Genomic DNA, 27062 nt, shown 5'->3' on the forward strand with positions numbered 1-27062 from the left:
CCTTCCTGTTTTTTATGTAGACTGAATTAAAAAAAAGAAACACTGCTAGCCCTGTCGCTTGCTCGCTCACTAACTCGTTCCAGGGTGTATGCTTGCATTGTTAGAGAGTTGTTTTTGACGAGTAGAAAGTCAGTGACTTATTAATATATAGGCTACTATTCTGAAGGTTATCATAAAAGTATGATGAAAGAGACATATTACAACTTTCTATAATACCTGGTGATTTATAGGCCTATTTCAGATGAAAGAAAGGAACACATACACAAATACTAAGAGGGGTAAAGAGAAAATCAGGAAGACTGGAGGGAAAGAACATGCAAGAGGAGAGGAGCAAAAAATATAGCAAAGCTACAAATGAGCATGAAAAAGATGAAACACTGTGAACACTTACCAGCAATTGAGGGAGAAGACTCTCATCCTGACAGCGTGAGGAGCTGACATGGTGATGGACAAAAGTGCCACGAGACCCACGGCTCAGTACAGCACAGCACAGCTCAAGAAACTACCTTCAGGTTGCCCTACTCACTTCACTTCACTCAGGCTCTGCTGCCTGCCTACAGCAAAAAAAAAAACCACACACACACACACTCTGTCAGTCAGTCAGAGGGGAGCACAGGCAGGAGACTGCAGTGGTGGCAGCGTAGGGAAATAGCTTGCCCGGCTGGCCACACACACACACACACACACACACACACACACACACACACACACACACACACACACACACACACACACACACACACACACACACACACACACACACACACACACACACTTCATCATCAAATGTGAAGGTGGAGCCTTCTAAATCCCTCTGTTCCTCTGCACAGCACAACTGCTACGAGCTTGCCAAACAATAATCAACTACAGGCGGTAGGACAGCAAATACCAAAGACATCGTACGGATTGAAACAAGAACAAAAAGTCCCAGTAATAACATATAACGTGAAATCAAAGGAAAACATCTGCGTAGTTGAAATGACTGGAGATCAAAAAGGACAGGGAAGAACGGACGTAGGAGGGATGTTCGCTCGAAAGCAGGCGGTCGGTGTCGGTCGGTCAATTTGGGATGAGAACAGATCCAAGTTTTTATGATGAACGTATTGAAAGTAGGCTATAACAATGACAGCTTAGCCATAGCCTAGCCTACCTTGTGGACTTTCGCCAAATTCGATCCTCATGTGGCTGTCGTCGACACAGGTTTATCTCGGTGTGATTTGTCTTATCTGCATCGCTCTTGTCTGGTGAAAGATTCACCGACATCCTCCCCAATCCATCCCGTTTCTCCCTCTCACTGCAGGTGCTGCGGCGGTGGATCCAGTGCGCATGACATTTGAGAGGCATCTACAACATTGCAGATCAATACTTTGTTGCAAAGTTCGCTCGTCACAGCACACTTTGGACGCTGATCGGTACAGCAATGAAACAAAGTTATCAATCACCACATGTGGTAGGCCTATTCGTCGATATTTTTGCGACAAATGTGGGTCACGGAGGGAGACTTCCCCAAAGCAGCACTCGCACGCACGACACCTTCTCCACGCCGGGGGTCAACAAGAATGTTAATTATGTATAGGCCTACAATAAAACTATGTCAGTGAAATAACAGATAGCCTATTGCATCCATGGGATAGAGACGATTCCTAAAGTTATTTTCGTGTAGCCTACGCTATGTTTATTCTGCACAGCATAAATTAGATCCTATCTCACCGGAGTAGCAACCACCTCGTCAATGTGGGCAGTATGCTGTTACGAAGTCACTTTGCAAACGTGGGTTTTGTCAATCATAGGCTCTGGCTTTGGGCAACTGGTGCAGACACAAGCTCATTTTCACAAAAATGACTTTAGCAAAGCTGCATGTCGCTACGAAGTTAACGGGACTGCTCCGTCTGCAACATCCATAGGCTACGGGAAAGTCATGCCTGTATCGAGGACACCTCGCTATTTCAATGAAGATTGTCTGCTTTGCCCTAATTGCACAGATTTTCATGTTAAAGTGCGATAACATAGGGTACTTTCCGTTTATAGCTGGGTACCCATGCGTTTATTTAGGCCTACTAATTCAATTCATCTGCCATTTAAATATTTGAACCCATTATGGCCTAGTTCTGACGCTTCATGCTCCAAATAGGCTACTATAGGCCTACAATATTGCCTATTAATCACTTTTGCCACCATCAGAAGGCATCGAAACAATAATAGCCTACAGTGCACTGGTGAAACATAAAAATAATGCAGGGTAGACTGAGAGTAGGCCTAGGCTACATTTCGAGCACAGGGTAGGCCTACATTTGAGACAAAACAAATATCCCTGGGGTAACAACGAGACTCTGATCTATTTTTTTTTTTTGCTGTAGACATGCGCATCAACGTCCTTCATGGGAAATTTGAAACCAGTAGGCTAGAACGCAGATCCAAACATAGGCTATTGGAAACTGCTGGTTTCGACAGGTCAGATTTTAGCCTAAATAGGCTAAACATCGCCCTGTTAAAAAATGAAATGAACATTCAATAGGTTTACAGCTCATCAACTGATTGGCCCATCCTCTCTTCTGACTTTTTTTTAATTTTTATTTTAAATTACCGGCAGACGGGCAACATTGCACTGGTGCAACTCTGCTCGTTTGCAGAGGTGAATAGTCTGGCACGTCTTTCAAGTTCGAAGTAGGGATAGGCTAAATTAGGTTGTGAACAACCCTGTTGAATATATATAATTCAATAGGCCTAGGTCTACAGCTCATCCAATGATTAACCCATGCACTCCATCTTCTGACTTATTTTAAATGGCGAAATTACGGACTGGCAACATGGTCACTGCCAGTTCTTTGAGCTTTCGCAGACGTTGGAATGGCAATAAAGGAAGGGGGTCACTGTTCTCGCGAGTCGCGACTCTCTCTGGCCATCTTCGACAGATCAGGGGCCGGATTCACAAAGAATCTTAAGAACAAAATAGTTCTTAACTGCTACTTTTCTCTTAACTTTTGTCTTAAGTCAAAAGTTAAGAAGATTCCATATTCACAAACCGACTTCTTAAGTTGTTTCTTAACTTTCTTCCTAAGATTTTCCCTAAGAAAAAAAGTTAAGAATATTGGGATTCTTGAAGACTGTTTTCTTAAGATTTGTCTTAGTTTTCTTCTTAAATTTAAGACAACCCTACACCCTGTATTAACAGTCACATTTTATTTATTTGAACCCATTTTCACAAAACATAATTCAAAAAAATATTTTTTAATATAATATATGATTATTATAAATGTTTTGTGACTGTGTGTAATATTTTTTTTCAGTTAGTCTACAAGCTTGTATTCAATGGGACTTTTAGTTGCTTGTTGAATGTTGTCAGCTTGTTAAACTAAATTATTAAATAGGCCTACATTTTATATAGGCTCTTATAGTGTATTATACAAAAAGTATAAACAATATAAAATAAACTATATTTTTATTTTTTATAATCACTTATATTATTATTATTATTATTATTATTATTATTCTTACGATGATAATTATCATAGTAATAATGTAGTAGAAATAATTCTGATAATGTATTAGGGTGAACATTGGTAAAGTGGGACAACTGGTAAAGTGGGACAGTTAACATTTATCATCAATATCTTCATATTGCTTTACTGTAGCCAATTAAATCTTTTGGATAAATTTCCTCTAGCATATAATGTTTAAAATATAATATTAAGTGTGGTGGTGATGTCTTCCTGGGGGGCGTGATGACATGTCATTCAAAGGCTGAGCCAAAAAAACAACGATTTTGAAAATGACATAGCAATCTGAGGTCAATAATGTTAAGGGCCTAGCACTTTCAAAATTGATGTTAGGCCTCAACAACTGTTTTCACATGAAATGTGACTTCATTAAGTATCATCTAGTTAAAAATTCATTAATTTTTTAAATAAAATATTTTAATTAGGGGCACATTTTCCACTGTCCCACTTTACCAATGGCTATTGGTAAAGTGGGACAGGGCACATTTTTTATGGTGAAACAGCAAATAATGTATTATATTTCAATAAAATGTTGCTTATAATTGCTTATTATAAGAAAATTACCAATAAAATCTTGTATTAGTCTCTTTTTCAGTAGTAATTTGCTTGCTGTATCAGGTTTATGGGTGCGTTGCATGTAAACAGGTTTATGCAACAAATTCTTCATATAAAGGTAACAAAATGTATGTAAACAAACAGTTTTTACATAAATGCACATATAACAAACTTAAATATCCATGTCAATTGTGTAATAAATAAAATAAAATGTAAAAAGCAGCAATGTCCCACTCTACCAGTGGTCAGGAAGTTCATTCTGAACTTGGCCAGAACTGTTTAAAGCAAAATAATTTCTTCTGTGATGAAAATATTTCCAAAATGTCTGCTTAATTTTGTTAAAGACACCCTAGATTTTGAAAATAACATAAAAGTTTGACATGTGATGTAATGGCATTTGCCTACAATGGCAGAAAACCTGAAATTTCTAAAATCGTCCCACTTTACCAATGTTCACCCTACATTGTGTTTAGGAGCAAGCAGTTTTTTTCTAGGCCTACTTAGTTTGGGGCAGGTAGAATCCTGTTGATTGCCATGGCAACTAAGAAGCATTATTCTTAAAAGTTCTTAAGTGAGGAAGAAATTAAGAAGTTCTTAAGAACTGGCATTGTTCTTAAGAAAATATTGAAGAATTTCAGTTGAGATGAATCTTAGGAACTTCTTAGTTTTTTTCTTAAGAATCTTCCTAAGAGAAAACTTTTGTGAATCCGGCCCCAGGACAGGCCCTTTCTCCCTGCTTTTCCTTCTCCCAGACCAGGTGAGCTCAGTCACTTTTGGCCACGAGAAACTTTGTTTGAAGCTGTTTGGAAGGCCTAGGCCTACATTTGCGCCAAGGCTCACATGTTTTGTTGAAGATTACCTGTAGTAGGGCCTAATGTGCATTATCGAAACAAGACTTTCGTTTGGTAGTATAATTACGGACAGTGCAAAGGACTGATCGGACATTTTTTGGAAGGAATACGGTTTACTGTTTTGTGACGGGCATGTGGATGAACTTCATTGAAGTTGCGTGTTATAGGCTAGGCTCACTGAACAGTGAACTGAAAACGAAAATAGGCTAGGCCTATTTTACAACAGTGGCATTTTCTCGGGTGCTATGAATTATTGTTTTCCACCTAGGACTACTAGTAGGAAAAGTTTGTCGCAGCTCACAGTGACAACATTATTGGCTAGATTGCAGCGATTTCAGCACCACGGACAGACCCTGGCGCACTCTCTCTAAGTGTTAAATGAGCACTGCTGAATTTACTGTGCAGGGCATGTAGGCGGAGATGAAAGTGTCTAGGCCTACTCCACTGGCAAATATCGGAAACATTAACAACCACGAGCATGGACAGCTCCCTACAAGTGTCAGAACGGTGACATTAAAGTGTCAGAATGGTGGTAGCATACCAAACTGTCGTAGGCCTAATGGCGGCAACCACCATTCAGACATTCCGACACACCTCCACAATTTCCGACACCAAGTTACTTCAGGGAGCTGTCCACGTTCATCAATGTGTCCGGAGCTGTCCACGCGTGTAGTGCTGAAAACCGTCGTATGCTCCGAGTGAAGCGTAGCCTATGTCCTGTACTGAGAGGCTGGGGGAGTTAAGTCACTGATATTCGATTAAATAGTTTCAATCTGATCACATATCAATACATTCCTTTCAGATCTGGATGCTCGACGTGCATGCTCAACTCAACAGATGCGCAACACTGGCTGGCTCATTTTGCCATTGGCCTAAAAAACGCATTGCCAAGCACGAGGTGCTATTGCAACCAGATAGACAGAGCGTTAATGGTAGGGGCCAGCCTAATTGTTGAGAAAGGAAAACCTGTATCTTCACACTTGACGCACATCCCCTTACCTCTTCACGTTGTAGGTGTCTGACGACATCAGATGTGTCATTACATACATTCAAATGGCATGCATGGATTCTGCCACCTTGATGAAATAATTAGATGATTGGCACACAATGTCAGCAAACAATGGCTCAATTGAACCATGCCATTTTATTGGTAAAATCCACAAACAAAAAAACAAAACAAAAAAAACACAGTTTAATGTTACCACCCTCACAATATCACAAAGTACCAATGGTATTGAAAGCACCAATGCATGAAGGCAAAATGGTAAATGAAAAAAAAAACAATAAAATTGACAACAGCTGTACCATGTTGAATTTGAACATCACACAAGCAAAAGTCACTGATGTAATAGCTTTAAGCCGGAGCTGGAGAGACATGGAGTCTTTTAAAGTTTAAAGCAACACTAGGTAGTTTTCTTTTCCGGTCACCATACAGGTCAGAAGTGGAATTGTCTCTCAGCTGAAAGATAAACAGAGAGAGGGCCAAACAAACAAACAAACACAATTTGTACACACAGTTTTAACCCGTGGAGAGTGGCTATATGAATTCAGAAGCGCCTTTCACCTCGCTATTTTCACCCAATGAACCACTTACACAATTTTGGAAACAATGAATAAAACATTGATTTAAAAAAAAAAGCTACTTAGTGTTGCTTTAATGTAGGATACTATATAAAAGGCCAGTCCCAGGCAATCATGAGATGACCTCACCCATACAGACGCAATGCTTATTAAAATGATCAAGAGCACTGAAAGGTGACATGTGCATTTTGGAACCAGGACCTCGAACCAGGGGTGAGGGTTCTTGCCTAAAGGAAAATCTCTTAAGGTCTTCCATTATATATACGTATATCACATTGCAACAAAAGTAGAACATGAGCGAATGCAATGGTTTTTCCACACATTAGTACGAAAAGAATGTTGATGAGCAAAGGCAAGTAACTTTTTTACTTTCTCATGAATTACTTTCAAATGAATTTATCTGGCCACAGTCCTGAGTTGTGCTGAGTGAGGAAGCCAACAAGAAACCAGCTGACTCCTGTGCCTGAATCAGTAGCTCCCTACGAGTGGATAAAGGTTGGATTCCTTTCTAATGATAACAACTTCCAACAGATAAAGTACTGTGCAAATTGGATTTGGGGGAATTCTGTTAAATCACTATGCTTTTGCAAGCTACTATTTGATGAAGGAAAACCATCCACATGATTACATTAGAAAGAGTCATCCCCTTACAGTTAAAAAAAGGCCTAGGGTGTTTTGCACAGTGGTAAAGGCATCATGTTGAGCAGGTATGGGTTATGAACTGTGCCTTTGTATGTCTAGGATTCTTAATAAAATACAGTCTCAGCTTTGTAAAACCCAGGGTACTGTTGTTACTGAGAAAAGAACAATAACACAGTTGGAGTATCAAATTCAGAAACTGGTAGAGCATGAGGCAGTGGGGGGTGTTGGGCGTATCACGACACATGACACCCTGCTGTCACAGCGCTCCACTCTAGAACACAATTTGACAACATTTCAAATGAACCGTCCATATGCTTTATTCGTAAGCATGTCTGTTGATTGCTGAATTTAGCAAATGTGTTGAATGTCGAATGTTCCCAAGGACAGATACAGGGGCTTTGCCGTATGTATATTTTCATTGTCCATTTCATAAGAATGTGACACTGGTCTGGTCTGGTCTGGTTGGATATCCGCAGTGCCCACATCACATCAATGCTGTTGATCCAATGCTGATCCCGGTAGAAAAACAAAGAAAACACCTGAGGCTTCAGGCTCCCCATCAAACCTCCCCTAAACAGACAGACAGCTGTGTTGGTAAGAACGCAGCAATCGTAGGCTACAAGGCCTTGGTGTGTTGGTGACAATGTAGCCTTCATAGGCTACTAGGCCTCGCTGTGTTTCGTGACAACAGGGCCTCAAATAAGGCCATGCATAGTAAAATACACAAACACCAGGAGGTAGAGAGAGTCACCTGACTGATACATTTGCAGTTTCAAAAACAATAGTTAAAGATGTCAAACTTAAAAAAGAAAAAGAAAAAAAACACAATAACCCATATGTACTGTACGGTAACTGACTCGTTGTCACTTAGTGACAACCATCAATCTTCCCTCTTGCAGTGACGTAAACAACGACACACCTATAAAACTTCGGCACTGCATATCGCCTTGCTGTAACACGTGCCAAATTTAAACACATACTGTATGACATGCTTCTGTCTTATTTACTCCATCTAGAGTCAACATGGTTCATTCCCAAAGAGGTGTATTAAACAGACCCTTTAACTCTTTCTCAAGTCAAGGGAGGTATACTGGAACATTTTGGCAGGAAACTCAACTGTTCACACCATGCTGGGAGTGAGCTAGGTCACACAAGTGCATAACCGATGACACCAATACTTCTAACACAGATTCTCACACTCAACACTCGTTGATGACAGAGGATTGAACCATTCATTCAACTCAGCAGTGCTCTGAGAAGTACCTTCTGTCCGCCTACTGCCTAAACTCCATATCATATCAAACAGCATAAATTACCCTCTCACAAACTTATCACTTCACTATTTCAACTCTGCATTCAATATGTTTAAAAAGTAAGAAGCATCATCGCTAAAAATATATCTCCATGTAAGGCACAAGACCAATCAAACCATTTTTTTTCTTTTCTCTCGCAAGTTTCAAACAATTAAATACGTTTATAAAAAACAATTGCCCTTACACAACATAGTGCATAATATTTCTTGCGTGCTTGCCTTGTTTTGCCTCATTTTTGAGATTCATACAGTTCCTATTTTACAAAACCTGCAGTGATTTTCATAGAAAAATACCCACTGTTCTATAAAATATACACGCTTTTTTATTTGTATTTTGTCGTAATCCTTGGCAGCTTCACTCTATATATGTCAGCGTTGTCGTAGGAACATTGGCATCCCTTCTTGTGTGTCTTGTTATCATGGGGCTATGACCAGTCCAGTGACTGACTGAAGCAGTCTTGTGGATGAGAAGCCATATTCCAGTCCGGACATTCAGTAGGTAAAAGCCAATTGCCCATAGACTGCAGGGAGAGTCGATGTGGGAATGGGGGGGTTGGGGTACAGGGTACGGCTGGTACGGCGCACCAGTTAGTCTGAACTGTAGAGGCGAGTACGGAGTTTGGGAATGGGAAGGGGTGCCAGTTAGTCCTTTACTAGCCGGTAGACATGGTACTGTGCCCCGTGCTCACTCGTGGACACTTCGAAAACAAAAGCTATGCAAAGGAGAGTCTCCTGTGTCTCTCTGTTTGTTACGACCTGGAGGAGGGGAGGGGAGAGAGGGAGAGAGAGGGGCATCAGGAGGGACAGAGATGGAGGATAGAGAGAGGGAGAAGAAAGAGAGCATTCATGATAGAGTATGATTCAAGTCACACATGCCATTGTAAATGTATACGTGAGGTATTATGGCACAGCCAATAGCCTATGCGTCAATTATGTGTAACTTATTTGTAAGTCATTTGTAAGATTGTGACGTTCCATTGGCTATTCTGACATAGCTACAGCCTATCCATCAGTTATATATCTGCAGGGGTTGGACAATGAAACGGAAACACATATCAGAGTTCAAAAAAGGAGAAATTATTGGTGTGCGCGTTGCTTTGACCGAGTAAGTCTGTCCTTTGACCTTTGGCGCCTGGAGCAACATATACGTTGCATTCAGGGTCTTGAGTTTCGAGCTTTTATATAAAATTTGTGGGTATGTTAGAGCTAAATGAACACATTATAATGCAAGAGGAGGCCTTAGCTTTTAAATTGTTAACTTATTTCATGTTTTTATGTGCTTTGGAGGCGAGTGATTTGAGATAGTTAGGTTTTAATAGGCAGAGGGCACCTTTTCCCAAAAGAGGCCTAGACATTCAGCAGGCTTTTTTGCAGGTGTCTTAGGCTGAAATGGGTTAATTGAACCTTCATACTCTGGTCTTAGTGGTGCAATGTGTAAGTAATGAAGACTGGCCACCAGAGTGGTCCAATTTATCCATGAAACTTCCCACACTAAAATGACAGGTGTTTCACTTTCATTGTCCAACCCCTGTATATGTACTATATAATATATATACAGGGGTGAAAGTAGCGCACCGGTCTGCTTTCACCACTGTATATGTATTAAAAAACTTTCCAACTTGGGTGCATTACCTGTAAGATGGTGAAGTTCTCCAGTACACTGTTCATCATGTATTTCTCCGGAAGGTGCCGAAGTTTGTGAATGAAGTTGATCATGTACTCGCACATGGGCGAGCGGTGGATGCGGTACAGGTAGCGCCCTCCCTCCATGCGAGCGTACTCCGTCTGACAGAGGGGGGAGAGCACACAAGAGTCACATTTAGGTAAATATAAACAAATGGCTCAAATGTTACGTTTTTAAGTCAGAGGAGTGCATTGTATTTTGTATTTGCATTGTATTGAGTTTTTTGTATTGAGCTGAAAATACTCCTTGCACTTACCTCCACCTTTTCCACCACCTGTTTGCCAAATGAGCAGACCTTAGTGGACACGGTGATGCTCATGTTCTCCGAGCTGCTGTACTGGCTGCTTACGCCGTAGAAAGAGCCCGGGCCATCCTGGATCCCACTGCTGTTCAGGTCAGCCTGGTCCACACAAATATAACAAACGTACATAAAAAATATACACACTACTGTACCCATACAGTGTTATTACAGACAATATGCTACGTATATATGTCAAGATCAGACTTGAAAATGTGTATGAGCACTCCAGAGCTCTGGTACGCCTCTGCACTGTCATTACTGCAGGGCAAGCCATAGCTAAGAACTCTTTTAGCACTCCAGAGTATTTACAGAAATGCAGTACAGTCAAGTATCGATCACTGTCAGGAAAGACATACCCCACCCCCCCAACAAAAGCCAATTTAACCACAGTGTATTCATAAGCCTTTTATATTTAAATACAACTCAAAACAACTTTTTAGCTCTTACAAGCAGCGAAACAGTACTGAGCAAGAGAACTACACGATTTTAATATTTAATGTGTTCGATGAGAGAGACAGGGAGGTACTGTAGGAATTAGGAAAATGGATCCTGTTGCTGAAAGGTATGGTGTTTAACTACTGCAACACCTGTAGGAGGCAGAGCAGAGTCGATGGGCACTGCACTCACCCAGAACTTAACGAGGAAGAAAGAGTTCTGTGGACCCTTCTCGTACAGCTCCTTCAGCCCGCCCTTCTTCTCCGGAAACTTGTCATATATCTGCCGGATGTCCACGGCCTCCAGCAGAGGGTCACTGTAGGAGGGGTTCGTCTGACCGATGTGGACGAACAGGTGCTTGCTGTACTGTAAGAAGAGGACACAGTTTTCGTTAAAGATGGCCTCGCAACGTCATTTCATTAATATTGCTGTGTTCCCCATTGTTATTGAATGTGTTAGGCGTTGGTCCTGTTTTAAAAAACGTCCTGGTTACTTTGTTTCAAGCCATTTTTGCAAGCTAGCAAGGTGGCTTGTGGAGAAACGAGAGGGTGTTCCGTGTTTCTCGTGGAAATGCGTATCTGATTGGCTCACTCCTCCTGCTCTCGTGGAAATGCGTCTCTGATTGGACCAGTCCTCGTCTTGGAGAGAATGTAATGGGAAACAGAGTCGCCACTTCCCCGGGTGGTACTGCACTATAGGGGCGCCAACGGAGGCGTGCAGGCTCCATTCAGGGATGTCCTCTTTCGACAGCGACCCCTAGGCGAGCTGCAGGCACGGAGCAACCAGAGTGGGCTTGCTGTATGTATGAGGCTTTGTGCTGTGTGTGTACCTGAGAGTAGCAACCAGCTGATAGCTAAGCTAAGACAGGTTTCGGGCCACCAGACGTTGCTTGTTTTGAAAACAAGCAGAAAAAAATTACTCAACATGTTTTTAGAAAAATGGGTCGACATAAACCTTTGTGGGCAACGCCTCCTTTCGCCGTGACACAACACAGAAAGGCTTTCGTGATTCGCTCTTTCTCTGCATTATTTATGTCAATTGGGAAACACCGGGAAACACAGCCAGGCGAGGTGACGCACCGCTATGAGAGCCTTGCAAGTGAGTTTAACTTGGGGTGACCGTCCGATCATCAAAAGGAGTGAGTAAAACTGTGTTTTATCGGAAGTTGGCCTTTAAAGGTGGTGTAGTAGGACAAGCAGTTACCACAGCATTACAGTACTGTGCAGTGAAAGTACAGTAATTGCGTATATATTTTGTCCAAATTGAGTTAAGACTGAAAATTGTCATCTTTACGCCTTTTGGTCCAAATGTGTCTCGTTTTAGCGATATTGTAGTAACTGTAGCATCTAAAGTATACAAACGAAGACCAAGACTTTGAAGGCATTTTCTCAGTTTTAATGTTGGCACAGTGACAGCAGTTTGCCTTTGTAGGGGCGATTTGGTTTGCTGTACTGTGGGGGGCGGTAGGAGGTGAAGCATATTGAAGTTATAATGAAATGGTGCAGCAGGACCTGCAGAACACTAAACTGCTGAATTTCACTTTCAAGTCTGGCCAATGTATTCTACCAATTCTCATATCTTCCTGGCTGCTATGCTTGGCACAGTATAGCATCAAATTCTGTGGTCTGAGTAGTTGTGGCTTTAACTTACAGTGTCTGGATCGCGCTGCACCTCCATAAAGGCAGAGTACTCGAGCATGCGCAGCTTAGAGGAGGCGATGGTGCGGTCCTGCCACACAGGCACTGCTGTTGCCACCGGAGGGAGGGGTGCTGGCAAAGGGTCGTAACCTAGAGGAGCAGAGTAGAGATACTTCAGTATGCCTAGTAGAGCGGTGGATCTTTTTAACCTTTTTAAAAAAAATAAAAAAAACTCCCCTGGAACTCATCATAAGCCTCCTGGCTGAAATAGCCTTCGGATCCACAACTTTCCATGTCATTATGTTGAGACCAGAGTTGTATGAAGTTGAAGTAGAAGTCCTCTTACAGATGTAATTACAACATTAATAGAATGATATCACTGCATAGTTTCAAATAATATCATACTACTAGTGTTGTATTTACATCTGTAAGAGTACTTCTACTTCTACTTTATACAACTCTGGATGTGACGCGACATCAGATTGTTCAATGGACTATCAAAAATATAGCTATGCATTTCACAATTTGAATCAGCATTTGCATTGTATGCTGACATCCATCACGTAGTGGACCGTAGTGTTTCACTTTCTCTTTGACATCACAGTCATTTACTCAATATCACACCTTTTTCCAATTTTCTGACTAACAGTGAAAGGATGAATTCATATATTTTTACAACACAACTCCACGACCCACCCAGGACCCCTCTGCAACCCACGTCATCACTGAATGTGTGCGCATTGTTGATTCAAACACACCAGAGAGGTTGGCGCCCCTAGAGTGCAGTACCACCCGGAAGAGAGGAGTCTCTCGTAATACCCTTAAAACCTCTCTGGCGTGTTTGAGTCAGCGATGTGCACGCATTCAGTGAGGACGTCTTCTGAACGGGTCAATTAGCTGCGCTCTCTCGACAGTCTCCCCTAGGTGAACTGCAGGCATGGATAAAACAGGGAGTGGGGAGGCTGTATGTAAAACCGGCTGTGAACACACACACATGAACAGACAGTGCACACCCTAAAGAGAGAAGACCTGCCGTCCTGAAGCGTGTACGTTTCTAAAAACAGAGATTCCGAACAGTACATTTTGAGAGGAAAGAGGCTGTTCCAGAAGCATAGGAGATGTTTGTTGTTACAAGAAATTGAACGTACTGACTGGACTGAGGACATCATCAGGAATGCCCATGTTTGTGGTATACTGAGATATACTTTGTAGAGAGAACTGTGGACCTGCTGGACAGGCTCTGCCATTGCCATTGGGGGCAACAAGGTCGTAACCTTAGCAATACTCAATACGGCAACCCTGATACACCTTAAAAATATGCATATACAAACCGTACAGTATGTGCACATAGGCATGAACAAATAGGGATGAAAGAGGTGCTAAAGACACTGTCCATTTGCCATACAGGACAAAATTCCCTTTTTGGGCAAGTTTTTTATTCTTTATGTACAGTATATATATGTTGACATCATCTAGAAATAGTTGACAATTAAAAGCATGTGATGGCAATGCCTTGATAATATAAAGGCACAGGTTCTATAGCCTAGTAAATTTCCACATAGCCAGCCCACTCTCACAAGCACCTGCTCCCCAAAATGTCTGTGCACGCCACTCTATGTGCATATTAGCCAGGCTACGCCCTCCTAGTGACACAACACCTTTGGTATTGCTACTAGTCAAGTCAAGAGCAATGCAACATCTGTCTAAGCTCCAGAGAAAACGGGAAACTCCACCCACTTTGTCGGGAAGCAATCAACTTTGAGCAGCTGAAATGGCATGTTCAAGACAGTGACGTGATGTAAGCAGACATTCTATTGGGACGAAGAAAATGTTTGGGTTAAACTTCGGCACAGCCCTTTCTGGCCTCGACTAGTAGCAAACCGAGGGAGGCGGGTTTACCAGGCCAATTGGAAACATCATTTCGTTATCTTCTTGGTCAGACCAGAATCTCGGTAGGAGATTTGATAGTTGATGATAATCAGGCTATGGCTCAGGATAATGTGCACATGTATAGGAGGGGAGGGTTTGGATTGTATGCCTTTCAAGCAGGAACAGTACTGAAGACAGTCCAGAATTAGACTGGTCCTGACCATCCCATAATACTACCATTTCATTTCGTATTTATGGTCTGGAAGTTGTGTGATCTGACGCGATTGCAGGAAGGCGCTTGGTTAGGCCGTTTACACACTAGGGCGGTAAAGTGTCGCGTGACGGACACGATTTTTACCGGCGTCGGTGAAAATACATGGAAACATATCTGTCCTTACAGCAGACATTCTCGTCATTGTCACAAGCGTCCTCCCCCTTTCTCCCCCACGTGGGCTGCTTATTTGCTTATTGGCTGTTTTCTGAATAGATCTGTGAGGGGGCGTGGCGAACAAAATCCCACCGATCTGGATACTCCACAGAAGAGCAAGGCCAGACTACCGTAGTGGAGCCAATCCTTTGGCGGAAGGACGTAGGATGGCTCGCGAGGCTAGTCCAAAATAGCACAGGTCTGATATACTACAAAATAGAGATGATTTTTAGGATGCTGCCGGATACCGGATCCACTGCTTAAGATCCTGCCGGATCCGGAACCGGATACCGGATCCTACGAAAGGGTTGAAACACATAGTCTACTCGCACACGTGGGCCCTTTTTATTACATTGGCTCAAACTATTTTTTAGACTCATTGGCTTACTGACAAACTGCCTGCAACGGCCGCTTCCAAAGGGCTTTCACTCCATGCAGTTATTGAGGTTGTGAAAGACTGACTGAAAAGCCTAGGCTATGTAAAAACTAGAGATGCACCAGATCCTTATTTTTAGGTAACTGCCGGATACTGGATCCACTGCTTAAGATCCTGCCGGATCCGGTGCATCTCTACTACAAAATGCATTATTATTTCCATAAACTCTGTCTTTGGATAGGGTAAAAATGCACATGGGGGTGTGCAGGGGGCAATTACCTCAGGACAACAAAAGGACAGAGAACCCTCAATACCACCAACTTGATGCAGGATCCTTGATGGCCTTTACTATACCCAATTAAAATACACACATAACACACATCTTGCTGTCTACAATCCCCAAGGCAAACTTCCATAAGAATTCAATTCCACTAGATTACGTCTGGAGAAGTAATAGTGTGCGTAACACCTCTACCATAACTTGAGCACTGAAATGTACATATGTGAGTATCCGTGCACTATATTCGTATGTGCTTCTTACTGCAGTGCCAACTGCCGTGGTCCCATGCCAACATGTAGACTAAGGTAACGGTTACTGTCAGTGGCCATGAGATCTCAATTACCGACTAACACTGAGTGCCAAGGGAAACACCTACTTGTGATGGGTGTGGGTACTGGAGGAGGCAGGTTGGAGTATGGGCTTTGTGCGAAGGGTTTGATGCTGCAACAGAGAATTATTTTATTAGTTTAAAGCAAATAGTCTACGCTACACACAGAACATCTTTCATGTCACCTGAAGTATTATGTATGTTTTATCATATTTTATTTGTCCAATAAACTCACTCCTGAGAAGGTCCTGGTCCGGGCTGTCCTGGGATGGGGCCAGGCCAAAACTGAGGAAGTGAACACATAGAGCGCATGTTACAGACACAGGACGGGAAGACATAGAGCACATGTTACAGCCACAGAATGAACTCAAAATGGCTGTCTTTTTAAAATATATTTTGGGGGTTTTCTTGCCTTTATTGGATTTGACAGATTGAGAGAAGACAGAGTAATGGGAAAAAAAGAGAGACAAGGAAATTGAACCCAATGTGTGTTTGTGACCGTGTATGCGTGCATGCATGCCTGCGTGCATTTTACCTTACTGTGGCAGTGTGTGTGTGTGTGTGTGTGTGTGTGTGTGTGTGTGTGTGTGTGTGTGTGTGTGTGTGTGTGTGTGTGTGTGTGTGTGTGTGCATGTGCGTGCGTGCGTGTGTGTGTATTGTAGTATCTTACCCTGGTGGGGGGTGCGTAGGGGGGCTGGGCCATGTGTGTGAGCTGGCTCTTCATCACGCTGGCTGAGACGATCTGAGCCGAGGACAGAGCAGCCATGCTTTGCAGAGCCTTGTCTTTGGAAGCCTGATCCTACAAGGAGCAACACCATAGGGCAGGGGCATATAACACAGATCCCAAAGTCAAACCAAAGTTCTCAGTATATGTAACCCATAGTATGTTTATAATGTAACAATTTAGGTTTCATACGTATATCAACTTATGCATTATGTCTGAATTCTGAATGTATTCCTTACAGAAGTGAAAGGCACCAACATGCTCTCCTTGTTAATAGTGAGAAGTAGTGATGCAAAGTTGCATCCAAAACTTGCAAACAGACTAAATGTGATAGTAGATTAAAGAGGGGTAAAGGTTGAAGTGTGACAGGTGGTACAGAAAGATGTGGGAGAGGAAGGGAGATGGACAGAAAAGCATTAAAGTGTTTGCGGGAACGGGAGAACAGCAGTATTTCAGGATGTTTGAGGACAAGTGTAGAGCCATATGAGAATACAGGTCACAGCCAAAGCGTTGTTTGTTTAATATGTAATCCGATAAATCCATCCCCGCAGGCCTGTAGCAATAAAGCATGTAAGTGTACAGTGCTGTATGCATACATACATGTACAGTATGTATTAAACATGGAGGGCTATCATATGCTGCTCATTGTCCCATTCATGTTGTGGGAAAGCCAGTATAACTTGCAAGAGACAGCAATCTTGATTGTGTTAATAATTATTCTTTCACATGCTGAGATGGTTTCATATCAACTGTCGAGAGTGAATAAATACATTTTCTAATATGTGCATTTTCTTTTTACTTTTTAAGTGTGTAAATTAAGTCCATAGACTTCGAAGAAATTGCATAACTTTGTTCTCTCTCTCTCTCTCTCTCTCTCTCTCTCTCTCTCTCTCTCTCTCACAGTAAAGCGCATTTTAAATATCTACTGTCAGTCAGTTTCACCTGACAGCTTTCGAAACCACCAAACCCCTCTCCCTCCTCCACCCTCTCTCGCCAGGCCGTGTAAGGAACCTTTCATTACATTAGCACATAAAGTAACCAAACTGGTTGCACACCGTGTGTTTTCGCTCTGAGGCGTGGCAGGTGAAGCCAAGAGTCCCCTACAATACATAGAGCACTAATAATGAATAAGGAACAACACAGGGCAAGCAGAAGCCAGGCCATAAGCATCACATCAATCCTACAGAAGAAGCAGGGGCAGCCATTTTGCTTTTTTGTTTGTTTACTTTGTTTTGTTTTGTATGTATGCAGTATGTGGGACTGCAGCAAAACAGGCAAAGCTAATCAAAGCAATACCACTTACCAGATTCATGGCCTACGTTTCAGGGAAGAAGAAAACATTATCATGATTAAGACACAAACCCTGTTATGAGTTTAATGATCGAAGTTCAGGAAACACTGTACACTGATTACTGTATGATTTAATAAAATAATAAGAAAAAAGAACTGTAATCAGTGTGCTGCATTTTATGAACTTTCGTCCTTGATCAAGTTTGCCTGCCTCACACCTGCACCTGTATTACTGAAGGCTTGTGCACAAGGACTCTCTTGAACCATATTATAAGTTTGTTTTAGCTAGGATCAGTCCCTGCAATGTTTAAATAAAAAGAAAAGAACAAGAAAGAAGAAAAAACTGAGTGCGATCCACTTCCTAACTACTTGATTACTTCAGAGACGCACCAACAAGCCGGAAGAGCGCGGTGTGTGGAAGATGGGAAATTTCCAATTCATGATGTGTGAGCGAAGAATGTAATGTCATGGTTATGTTGCCATGTAACGTTTCTTTTCAGCAAATAACAAAACGTTCCTTGCAAAGCCTTGTAATGGGAAAGAGAGCTGTTTGTTTGTGCTAGTCTCTTAACTGTGTGACACTTGGAAAGTGATACCAGCTAGGGCTGCACAATTATGGATTATTAATCACGATTATTGATTTTTTGCAGATTTTTTAAGAAATTATAGCAAGTTGAAATATAACCAAGAATGAATTATATACGGGATGAGCAAAATAAAATGAATTGCAATCAGGGCTTTGAACCGTTATTTTTTTCCAAAAGTTCCGTTCCGAACAGAAACGGAATTATAACGTTTCCGGTTATGCGTTCCACCAATAAATTGACGTTCCCGAACCGGTTAGAACAAAAAAATACTGTTCCCGGAACGGTTAATTTCGTTCCTGTCAGCTGATTACTCCCCATAGGTCTAACTGACGTTAATTAACCAAGAAAGACGGAAGTGCAAATGAGTCAGCCTACTTCCAAACTGTTTATTCAAGCGGATGAAAAGAATATCCTCCAGAATTTTGTCATTCAGGGACGACCTAAGCGGAGAATAAACCTCAATGATGAAAATGCGCGCTCCACGCTGACTTGGGTCACGGCGAGCGCTATGATGGACATTGTGAGTTTGTGCATATTTGAAGCGCCCATGGATGCCCAATAACGTCGAACATTCTCGGTGTGCTTTACACACGCTTTTCTGCAATATCTTACAATGATGCAATGGAAACTCTGCCCTTTTGTATTGGTTTCTCTTATTTAAGATGTGGAGTGGAGACTTTGTAATCCACAGCTCTCTCTCCATTCAGTCAGAGAATGTCTGATGTCACACAGGACGTGAACCTCAGCCGTCATGGTAACGTGCACAGGAAAATAATTACTTTTTTTTTTTTTTGAGGAACGGTATTAACCGGTATTAACCGGTTACCATTATTTTTAAATAAGTGTTTCCGTTCCAGAACATAAAAAATAATAACGTTTCTGGTTTCGTTTCTGTTCCCTGTAAAATACAAAAAGTTCCTGGTTTTCGTTTTCGTTCCTTGAACCGGTTCAAAGCCCTGATTGTAATAATTATGTAAAGGCAATAGCATGAAACTTAGCTGGACAGATTTATGCCTGTCAGTATGTTCTGGCTTCAAGGACGCTCTCAAACGTTGGTCACTATTGCCACGATTAAATCACGATTAAAATCACGACTTCGATTTCATGATTTTATCACGATTTTCGATTATTTTCGATTAATTGTGCAGCCCTAATACCAGCAATCACTTTGATGATGGCTGAAAACTGTTATGTTTGAAATACAGCATGCGAACTGTACATGAGGAAAGCCCACACAATTTGTGTTTGCGTTCTGATGACACTTCAGCATCAGACTGTAACACTATCTCAAGAATTGTGTGTCATTATGTCTTGCCTGCCACCAGTAAGCTAGAATTTTTTTCTGATGACAGTATGAATCCAGCTATGTGGGGATATTTCTCATTGCCAGTTACATGTGTGGTTTGCTGGTACAGTATTTAGGCTTACAGTTTTTCTCGATTGCTTACACACATTTTTCGGAATCAGTTCTCGAATTCTCAAAACTCTACACACAAGTCTCCAAACCTCACACACAACGGGCAAAACTCCTCACTACCTCTGAAAAATGCACGTCTTGTCTCAAAACAATGTACTCTCTTCTAAAAAGCTAATTTTGTTCTCAAATGACACACACAAGCAGTCATTTTAATACACTCTTATGTGAACCATTGAACACTAATATGCACAAGGTAAAACTCTATACTCAACTTGAAACACAGTAGAAACTTATTTTCTTCAGTGTTCTACTTACTAAAGAGGGTATTTTTCTGTAGTAAAATACTGAAATATTGTTTTTAGACTCGGAGTACACAGATGTGTATATATTTTACATATTTTTCTGACATTTAAAAAATTGCACTAATTTACAGTTTTTTTCTGATTGCTAAAGCTCAATTTTCGCAACTTTGGCTGCTTTTGCAAAACTCTACACACAACTACAAGAACTTCACACCTATCTAGCAAAGCACTGTAGATACGTTGCAAAATCAAACTAAGGTTGAAAAACGCTATACACTTTTGGAAAATTTGCATTTTTGTGTCAAATCATTCACACAAACTATCTTATAATAAACACACACACACTGCAACTACACACATGCAGTATAGATTATACACACATTTAGCTTGTGTTTTTCTTTGCACATTGTAAATCAATTGTAGATCACACTTTTGTCATGAATACTTGTGATACAAAAACACAGGGGATGAGACTTCAATCATGGATGTTTATTTTCGTTGCCCCAAAGCCATGCCATTTGGTCAATATCAGTATGGACTCCTACAGTATATTCAAAACTAGTTGTTGATTACCTGCACATATAAACATAGTTGTTTTACCGCAGAAATACACCAGCGGCGATGCGATTCAAGCGACAGAGTGTAGCAGCAAGCGATACAAGCGATTGAGGAGACAAGAGTATGTCCGTACAGGCAGAAGGCAATGCATTCAAGCATTCCCATTGGCTGTGGTCACTGACCTCTATACAGTCATTGGCTGTCGCGGCTTGTCGCCGAACCGCGTCATAGAAAGTTGAAAAGATTTCAACTTCAAATTGTCGCGCTCGTCACGCAAATCGCTCTAGTCTCCAGAATCGCTTTTGTCTCTCGACTCAATACAAAGTCAATTACTTCCGTCGCTCGACTCGCTCAGATCGCCGCTGGTGTATTTCTGCGGTTATTCTGAACCAGACCTGCTTCATGTGAATTTTGTTTCTTGCAACTAGCAGTGATATTGCAGAGATGTTCACATTATTTATATTTTCAAAGGTTATGTCATGTTCTATTAGGCCTACTGAATTTCCTGCAGCCTTATTGTTAGCCATCACCATATTCAGAATGTGGGTCTCATGCTCAGGTGTGAACACACAGATGTTCTCTGTCGCCTGCTCTCAGAATTCTAGTAATTCTGTAAAGTAGCAATCCCATCACTTGTACATTACTGTATTTCATACATTACAGTCAGTATACTATATTGTCTTTCATTTACACTGTCTCTGTACATATTTGCTATACTGCGCTGTTGAGTATGAAATGGCTCTACAGCGTGAAATGTTCTGCTTATGCTCTCTACAGTAGCAGCTCATATTGGGTTGAACCCTTTCACCTGATTTCCTGTAGCTAAATGCCATGGTTGATGACATGGTCAATGAATGTGTCATCTGTGATTATGTGCCTTTGTCTCCTTTCTCCCTTTCCTCACCCTCTTCTGATCCTGAATCTTCTGGTGTTTCTTTCTCCTTCCATTATTTTCTACACAGAAGGCTTACCCGTGACTTATTTATACAGCATGCCGGTTGCCAGGTGAAGAGATTATCTAAAGGTGTTTCCCCCTGTCACATATTGTCTAAGAATTGGTATTGTAGTATACAACATATCCACGAATGTGTATATTTTTTCTAGGAGTGTGTTCATAATTTGCAAATTGTGTGCAAAGCAGTGGGTTGTGTTTACAGTTATGCAAAGTGTGTTTTATAACTTTACAAACTGAGTGCTAATCAGTTTTTGTGCAATTAGTTTGGCTGATTTGGTAATAGGTTTGTGCATCTGTGTGAGGAGTTCAGCAAAAGCAGCAAAAGGTTGCAAAAAATGTGCTTTAGCGAACAGAAAAAACTGTATTGTAAAATATTGGGTAACCACATGAAAGTGATGTCTTGTATAACATATTTTTGAGTTCAAAAACTAAACAAATGTGTTTTCTCCTTGCATCCACTCATTTTTCATCAATATGACATGCAATGTGTGTCCTTATGGGGTAGGGATGCAAACGATTAATCGATTAATCGACTTTAATCGATCAATGCATTAATCGATTAAAAAACATTAATCGCAATTAATCGATAATTCAACTGACAAGACACCCAGGTGAAATGGGCATGTGAAGAGTGTGTGTGAAGAGGGGTGTGAATAGTGGGAATAATTAAATTACCTTTGGATTAAAGCATTGAAATAGAATTAATTTAAATGTGGTATTTTATCTTAATTTTTAATTTAAAAAAATTGATTTAGTAGTTTTTTTCTGAGAAACATTGAGATTTCGGGGGGGAAACGCCGCTTATCAATTAATCGTAAGTCGATCGATAAGACTATCAACTAATGATTAATGAATTAATCGATAATTTGCATTCCTATTATGGGGTGATGATTTCAGATTGTAAACCGGTATGAAGAGAGTTTGCCCATGTGATGAGGAAGTGAACTTTAGGCGGTGGGCCAGAAATCCTATCTTGCAGGTTCGTCGGAGTGATCAGGTGGCAACTTGGTTTTTGCTGATATAAGTACTTAATAGTACATAAATCAATATTCTAGGTGTTGCCATCGTCAAAAGTTGCACATTGATTTAAAAAACAAAGGTTGAAATAGCGACATTTGGTAATGTGGGAATTTAATTAAAATTGGCCATTCAACAGGAAATGTGTCACCAACTCCTTTTGGAGTGCTTCACACGTGTGAAACTTCACAGGTTACTGTGTCTTATACCTACCAACATTTCTTTATGTGTGTAATGGCAGTTAGGCATAGCGCCACCATGTGGTAGGTGAATGAACTGCTTGAAATCACTGCAGCTACTGTGTATTTCATATTATGAAAAAAAGGATGAAGTTAATGTGTATATTCTATTAAACATACTTTGTGAAAAGTTTGTTGATGATGTAAACTAAGAAAGTCCCCTCCTCGACTATAACTCCCTCTCTTCTACATTTAGATATTCATCACTGACGTTGCTGTCCTCATTACTTTTGACATACCTAACTTCAGATGGAATTTCTCTAACATGCAGATCCTAATGTGCTCATCCATAAAGCATTATCACGTTCATTTTGTTTGTCAAAATGTGTATATGTGTTATAAGATATTTCCAATTTTAAAAAGTACTTCAGAACATTTAGTTTATGTCTTTACTGCATAAAATATATGTGATGATGTGGTTACACAACCACACACAAACAAAACATTAATAACAAAGTCACCCAAAAAAGTACCCCTTTATCGCACAACGTTGCCTTGAGGCAACGCAACGATTAAGTGTATTTCCAAACAATCACAAAGGGAAACCCTTTTTAAAACCTAATAAGAGTCTTCTATACAGCCTTGTGCACATAAAAGTATTTTTTATTTCATGATTTTATCATGTTTAGTTACACTAATAATGCAAAAGATCTTGTGTCCTTCGCACCCCAAGTGGCCCAGTGACTGTCCGTCAAGTACTTCAAATACTACAACATAGTGTCACCCAAACCACTCTAAATTGTTCTTTCATGTCTTTTCTAGCATTCTGATTGGTTTTGATCATGTAAAGAGACATACACTGGACATGAGGCTTTAAAAAACATTGTGTTGCCAGAGGGCAACATTGTGCAGTAGAGGGTTAGCAGATTATGATATAATAGTGTACCAACTATGGGTCAAAGGTCAATTTTGGTATCAATAGGCCTACATACTGTCACTTTTATCAATATGTCATCATTATTCCATGCTTAGCCCATTTCACCAATAATGTTATAGCTGTGGTCTTTTTATTATAATGATTATTTATAATTATTCAGTTGAGAAAATAGTAATTCAGATCTTTGCAGCAGTACAAGGGGCAACGGCAACTACTGTAGGTCTACTACTGTTTCGGAACTCAAAGAAATGATCAGGATAAAACAATAAAATTGGAAGTCACTTCTCTCAGTTGCACAGTTCGATCTGTTGAGTTATTTTTCCTTTGTAGGGGAGTAGTACAATAGTCCTAAGAAGGTGTGAATGTGTGTGTGAAATGTTTGAATATGAATATAGCGTTTGTGACTCTAGCTAATGTGTGTATCCATACGCTAGATCACAAGGCATGAAACACATTGCAATCATGTAAACTTTCACATAGCAGTTAATGAAGTCCATAATTAATAATGGCAAGGGATATGAAAGTTTCAAAGAGGGCATGGCGTTTCAAATGTTCAATGGCGCCCGCATAGGGAGTCGTGATGACGCGCACAGAGTCTGCGGCATCACAGTCATATTTTAGTATTTTCTTCCATCTTGAGTCTAGATTGTAATGTATATTTATGTTGTTCTATAATTCAACCAATCAACTGTCATGTTTGGATAAAAACATGGCTTGAAGTAAAGAAATGGTCCAAAACCAGTATTTTAAGTCAGTTTGACCTAGCCCCCTCCAGATACACACACACACACACACACACACACACACACACACACACACACACACACACACACACACACACACACACACACACACACACACACACACACACACACAGTCTTCAGCTTCATGGAAAATGTTGTTACTGAACAGGAAGGAAAACTTTAAAAACTCTGTTTCTACTCATAAATAAGCAAAAATGAATATAGCGCCCCTTGTGGTGGCCAAATGTGCAGGCTGACGCCGTGGCAACAGGCAGATTTGGATTCAGCACCCCCAAATTGATCAAGAAAACATGTTTTTAAGTTGCCACTAAACGATCACAACGAAACTCATTTTCTAGATGAGCTATGATTCTTGGCCCGCTACCTACTTAGTATGGCAGTTGATTTTAGTATTTTGAATGACAGTGTGTTCAATGCGACAACCAGGGTTTTTCTTCATGAAAATTGTGTGTAATCCAGAGAATTGTGTGTAGTGGTTTGAAAAGAGTGTGTTTTAAAACTGAAATGTGAGTGTAAAGAAGGAATTGTGTTTAGTGTTCAGTGACATTGGTTAGGGGAGTTGGGAAATGGGTGAGATGTTCCGAGAATTGTGTGTGAAGTACCAGAAATTGTGTGTAAGCATTCGAGAAAAACTGGTAAGCATATCGAATTCAAGGAGTTGTGTTAAGAAAACAACAATGTGGTGAGACCGTGAGACCATAAAAAAGTAACTCCTATTACACTTAATGTACTCCGGGGGTTTCAGGTGTTCGGGTATTATCAGTTTCCAGTTCTATTCTGTTTATCTATATGTTGTCCGTTTACAGGTAGGAAACAAAAAAAATACACACACTGTAAATCTACAGCAAAATATGTAAATTCAAGAGCGAAAATGTATGTGATGAAATGTTACATAACATGGCCAGCATCCTTAGGCTATCAACCACTACAAATGAACCGATGAGTGGCATGATATCATTCAGTTGTACATACCATGAAAATAACCACAAAAAATATCAATGAAAACCTAACATATATAATATTGATAAAATACCAATAAAATGTACACAATGGCTTAGAGAAAGTCTGTAAGAAAAGTAAGGAGAGGATATGTAGGACTATAGAGAGGTCACAGCAAGGGTTAGTGTATGAAGTTACAGGTTCATGTTAGTGTACGCCATACAGTAGCACAGGCACCTGCCAGCATTAAGACAGAGAGGTGAGACAGGGGAGAATGAACGAACACACGCACGCACACACACACACACGTATGAAGCGTCATCATAAAGTGTTACTGTTCGTGCAGGCCAAAGCAATACAGGCAGCCAGTGCAGGTGCAGTGGTTAACTTCACATTTCCACAAATCGCTACTAAGCTCCTGGCAAGCCTTGTCACAGCATTCCTACATTGTTTTCATAGCTAGTTTGCATTAAGGCCAAGTACGTAGTTTATGCTCTTCTTGTGGCCAGCCAATCTGTGTATCATTTTGCATTGGTCTTTGATGAGCAATGCAATATCCTCCTAAAGTGTTTTGATACCAGTCTTGACACAAACCATCTCAGCAGTGAAATATAATAAGCATTAAGGGTTAAAACTCTTGCTTTTATAGTGGTGTGTCATTGTCCACACATTCACAACAGTTTTCTTTTTTATGTTGGTCTTGTCTGACTAATGCACTGTAGCCAAAGCTCAGTTAGCTCATACACAAGCAGCTAGAAAAGCCTCCTAGTCCAGTCTACCACAGCACAGCCTTCAAAGCGCATACCTTCAGCTTAGACTGAATCTCGCGTGACTTTCTCCGCGCAAGAACCTGCAAATGGCTAGAAACCTGCAGAGGAAAGATGGAGGGAAGGAAGGAAGAGGCAAAGAAGAACAGGCCAGGGAAAGGAAGTAAACAGAGGAAAGAATGGAAAGAAGAGGAAGAGAGGGAGAGAACGAGAGGAAAAGGAAAGGGTAGTAAACAAGGAGGAAAGGTAGATGTGTTTCAGGTCCAGGCCACTAGATGGCAGGAGACGCGTACCTTTATTCCAGCCTGGTATTCCCGCACTTTCTTCCGTGCTAACACCTGTATGTGACTAGACACCTGAGGCGTGCGACACAGGGGGGGGAAGACATTGAGGCGGGAAAACACTGTGGTTCATTTTAAATATGTACCTGCATTAAAAACCTTAGCATTGACATATAAGTGTGTGGATGTAAATTCGAAAGTTCAACAATAAATACTAGGTATTCACAAGCATGCACAATGACTCATAACCTTGTAAAAAATACTGTATATACATTCCTGAAGCTGATATTATCAATAACAAAAAAATCATAAAAAGTATCATAGTAGTAGTAGTATCGGTGTCCAGTAGTGTCAGTCAGTGGGTGACAGTATACACTGTGCTGTTTCCCACTAGTCAGCAACTGCAAAATGTTCCATAAACCATCTCACCTGCTTCCTTGTACGTGTCTTTCCAGTACGCAGCTTAATATATCTTGCTATCAGCTCATTGCGACCTGCAAAACATAATAAAGAACAGGGAAAAAACTAGATTGCATTTCCTCACAGAAAATGCTGGAGTATGCTTGCCCG

General features: G+C 40.9%; 2 protein-coding genes across 2 annotated transcripts in view; both read right to left on the reverse strand.

The window, feature by feature from the left end:
* The window catches only part of smpd2a (sphingomyelin phosphodiesterase 2a), a 34582-nt gene extending 33356 nt beyond the window's left edge, over positions 1-1226 (reverse strand). The window contains exons 1-2 of the mRNA XM_063207738.1: positions 1151-1226; positions 392-554 (exon numbers count right to left, since the gene is read on the reverse strand). Coding sequence (XP_063063808.1) covers positions 392-441 — 50 coding nt within the window. The 5' untranslated portion in view covers positions 442-554; positions 1151-1226. The remainder of the gene's footprint in view (positions 1-391; positions 555-1150) is intronic.
* Positions 1227-6011: 4785 nt separating this feature from the next.
* tead3a (TEA domain family member 3 a) overlaps positions 6012-27062 on the reverse strand; it is a 45560-nt gene continuing 24509 nt past the window's right edge. The window contains exons 5-15 of the mRNA XM_063209505.1: positions 26922-26986; positions 26250-26312; positions 17803-17814; positions 16446-16574; positions 16011-16060; positions 15824-15888; positions 12509-12645; positions 11051-11224; positions 10379-10522; positions 10071-10223; positions 6012-9194 (exon numbers count right to left, since the gene is read on the reverse strand). Of these exons, the coding sequence (XP_063065575.1) occupies positions 9081-9194; positions 10071-10223; positions 10379-10522; positions 11051-11224; positions 12509-12645; positions 15824-15888; positions 16011-16060; positions 16446-16574; positions 17803-17814; positions 26250-26312; positions 26922-26986 (1106 nt within the window). The 3' untranslated portion in view covers positions 6012-9080. The remainder of the gene's footprint in view (positions 9195-10070; positions 10224-10378; positions 10523-11050; positions 11225-12508; positions 12646-15823; positions 15889-16010; positions 16061-16445; positions 16575-17802; positions 17815-26249; positions 26313-26921; positions 26987-27062) is intronic.

The sequence above is a fragment of the Engraulis encrasicolus genome, chromosome 10 (assembly GCF_034702125.1).
Source record: "Engraulis encrasicolus isolate BLACKSEA-1 chromosome 10, IST_EnEncr_1.0, whole genome shotgun sequence".
NCBI lineage: Eukaryota > Metazoa > Chordata > Actinopteri > Clupeiformes > Engraulidae > Engraulis > Engraulis encrasicolus.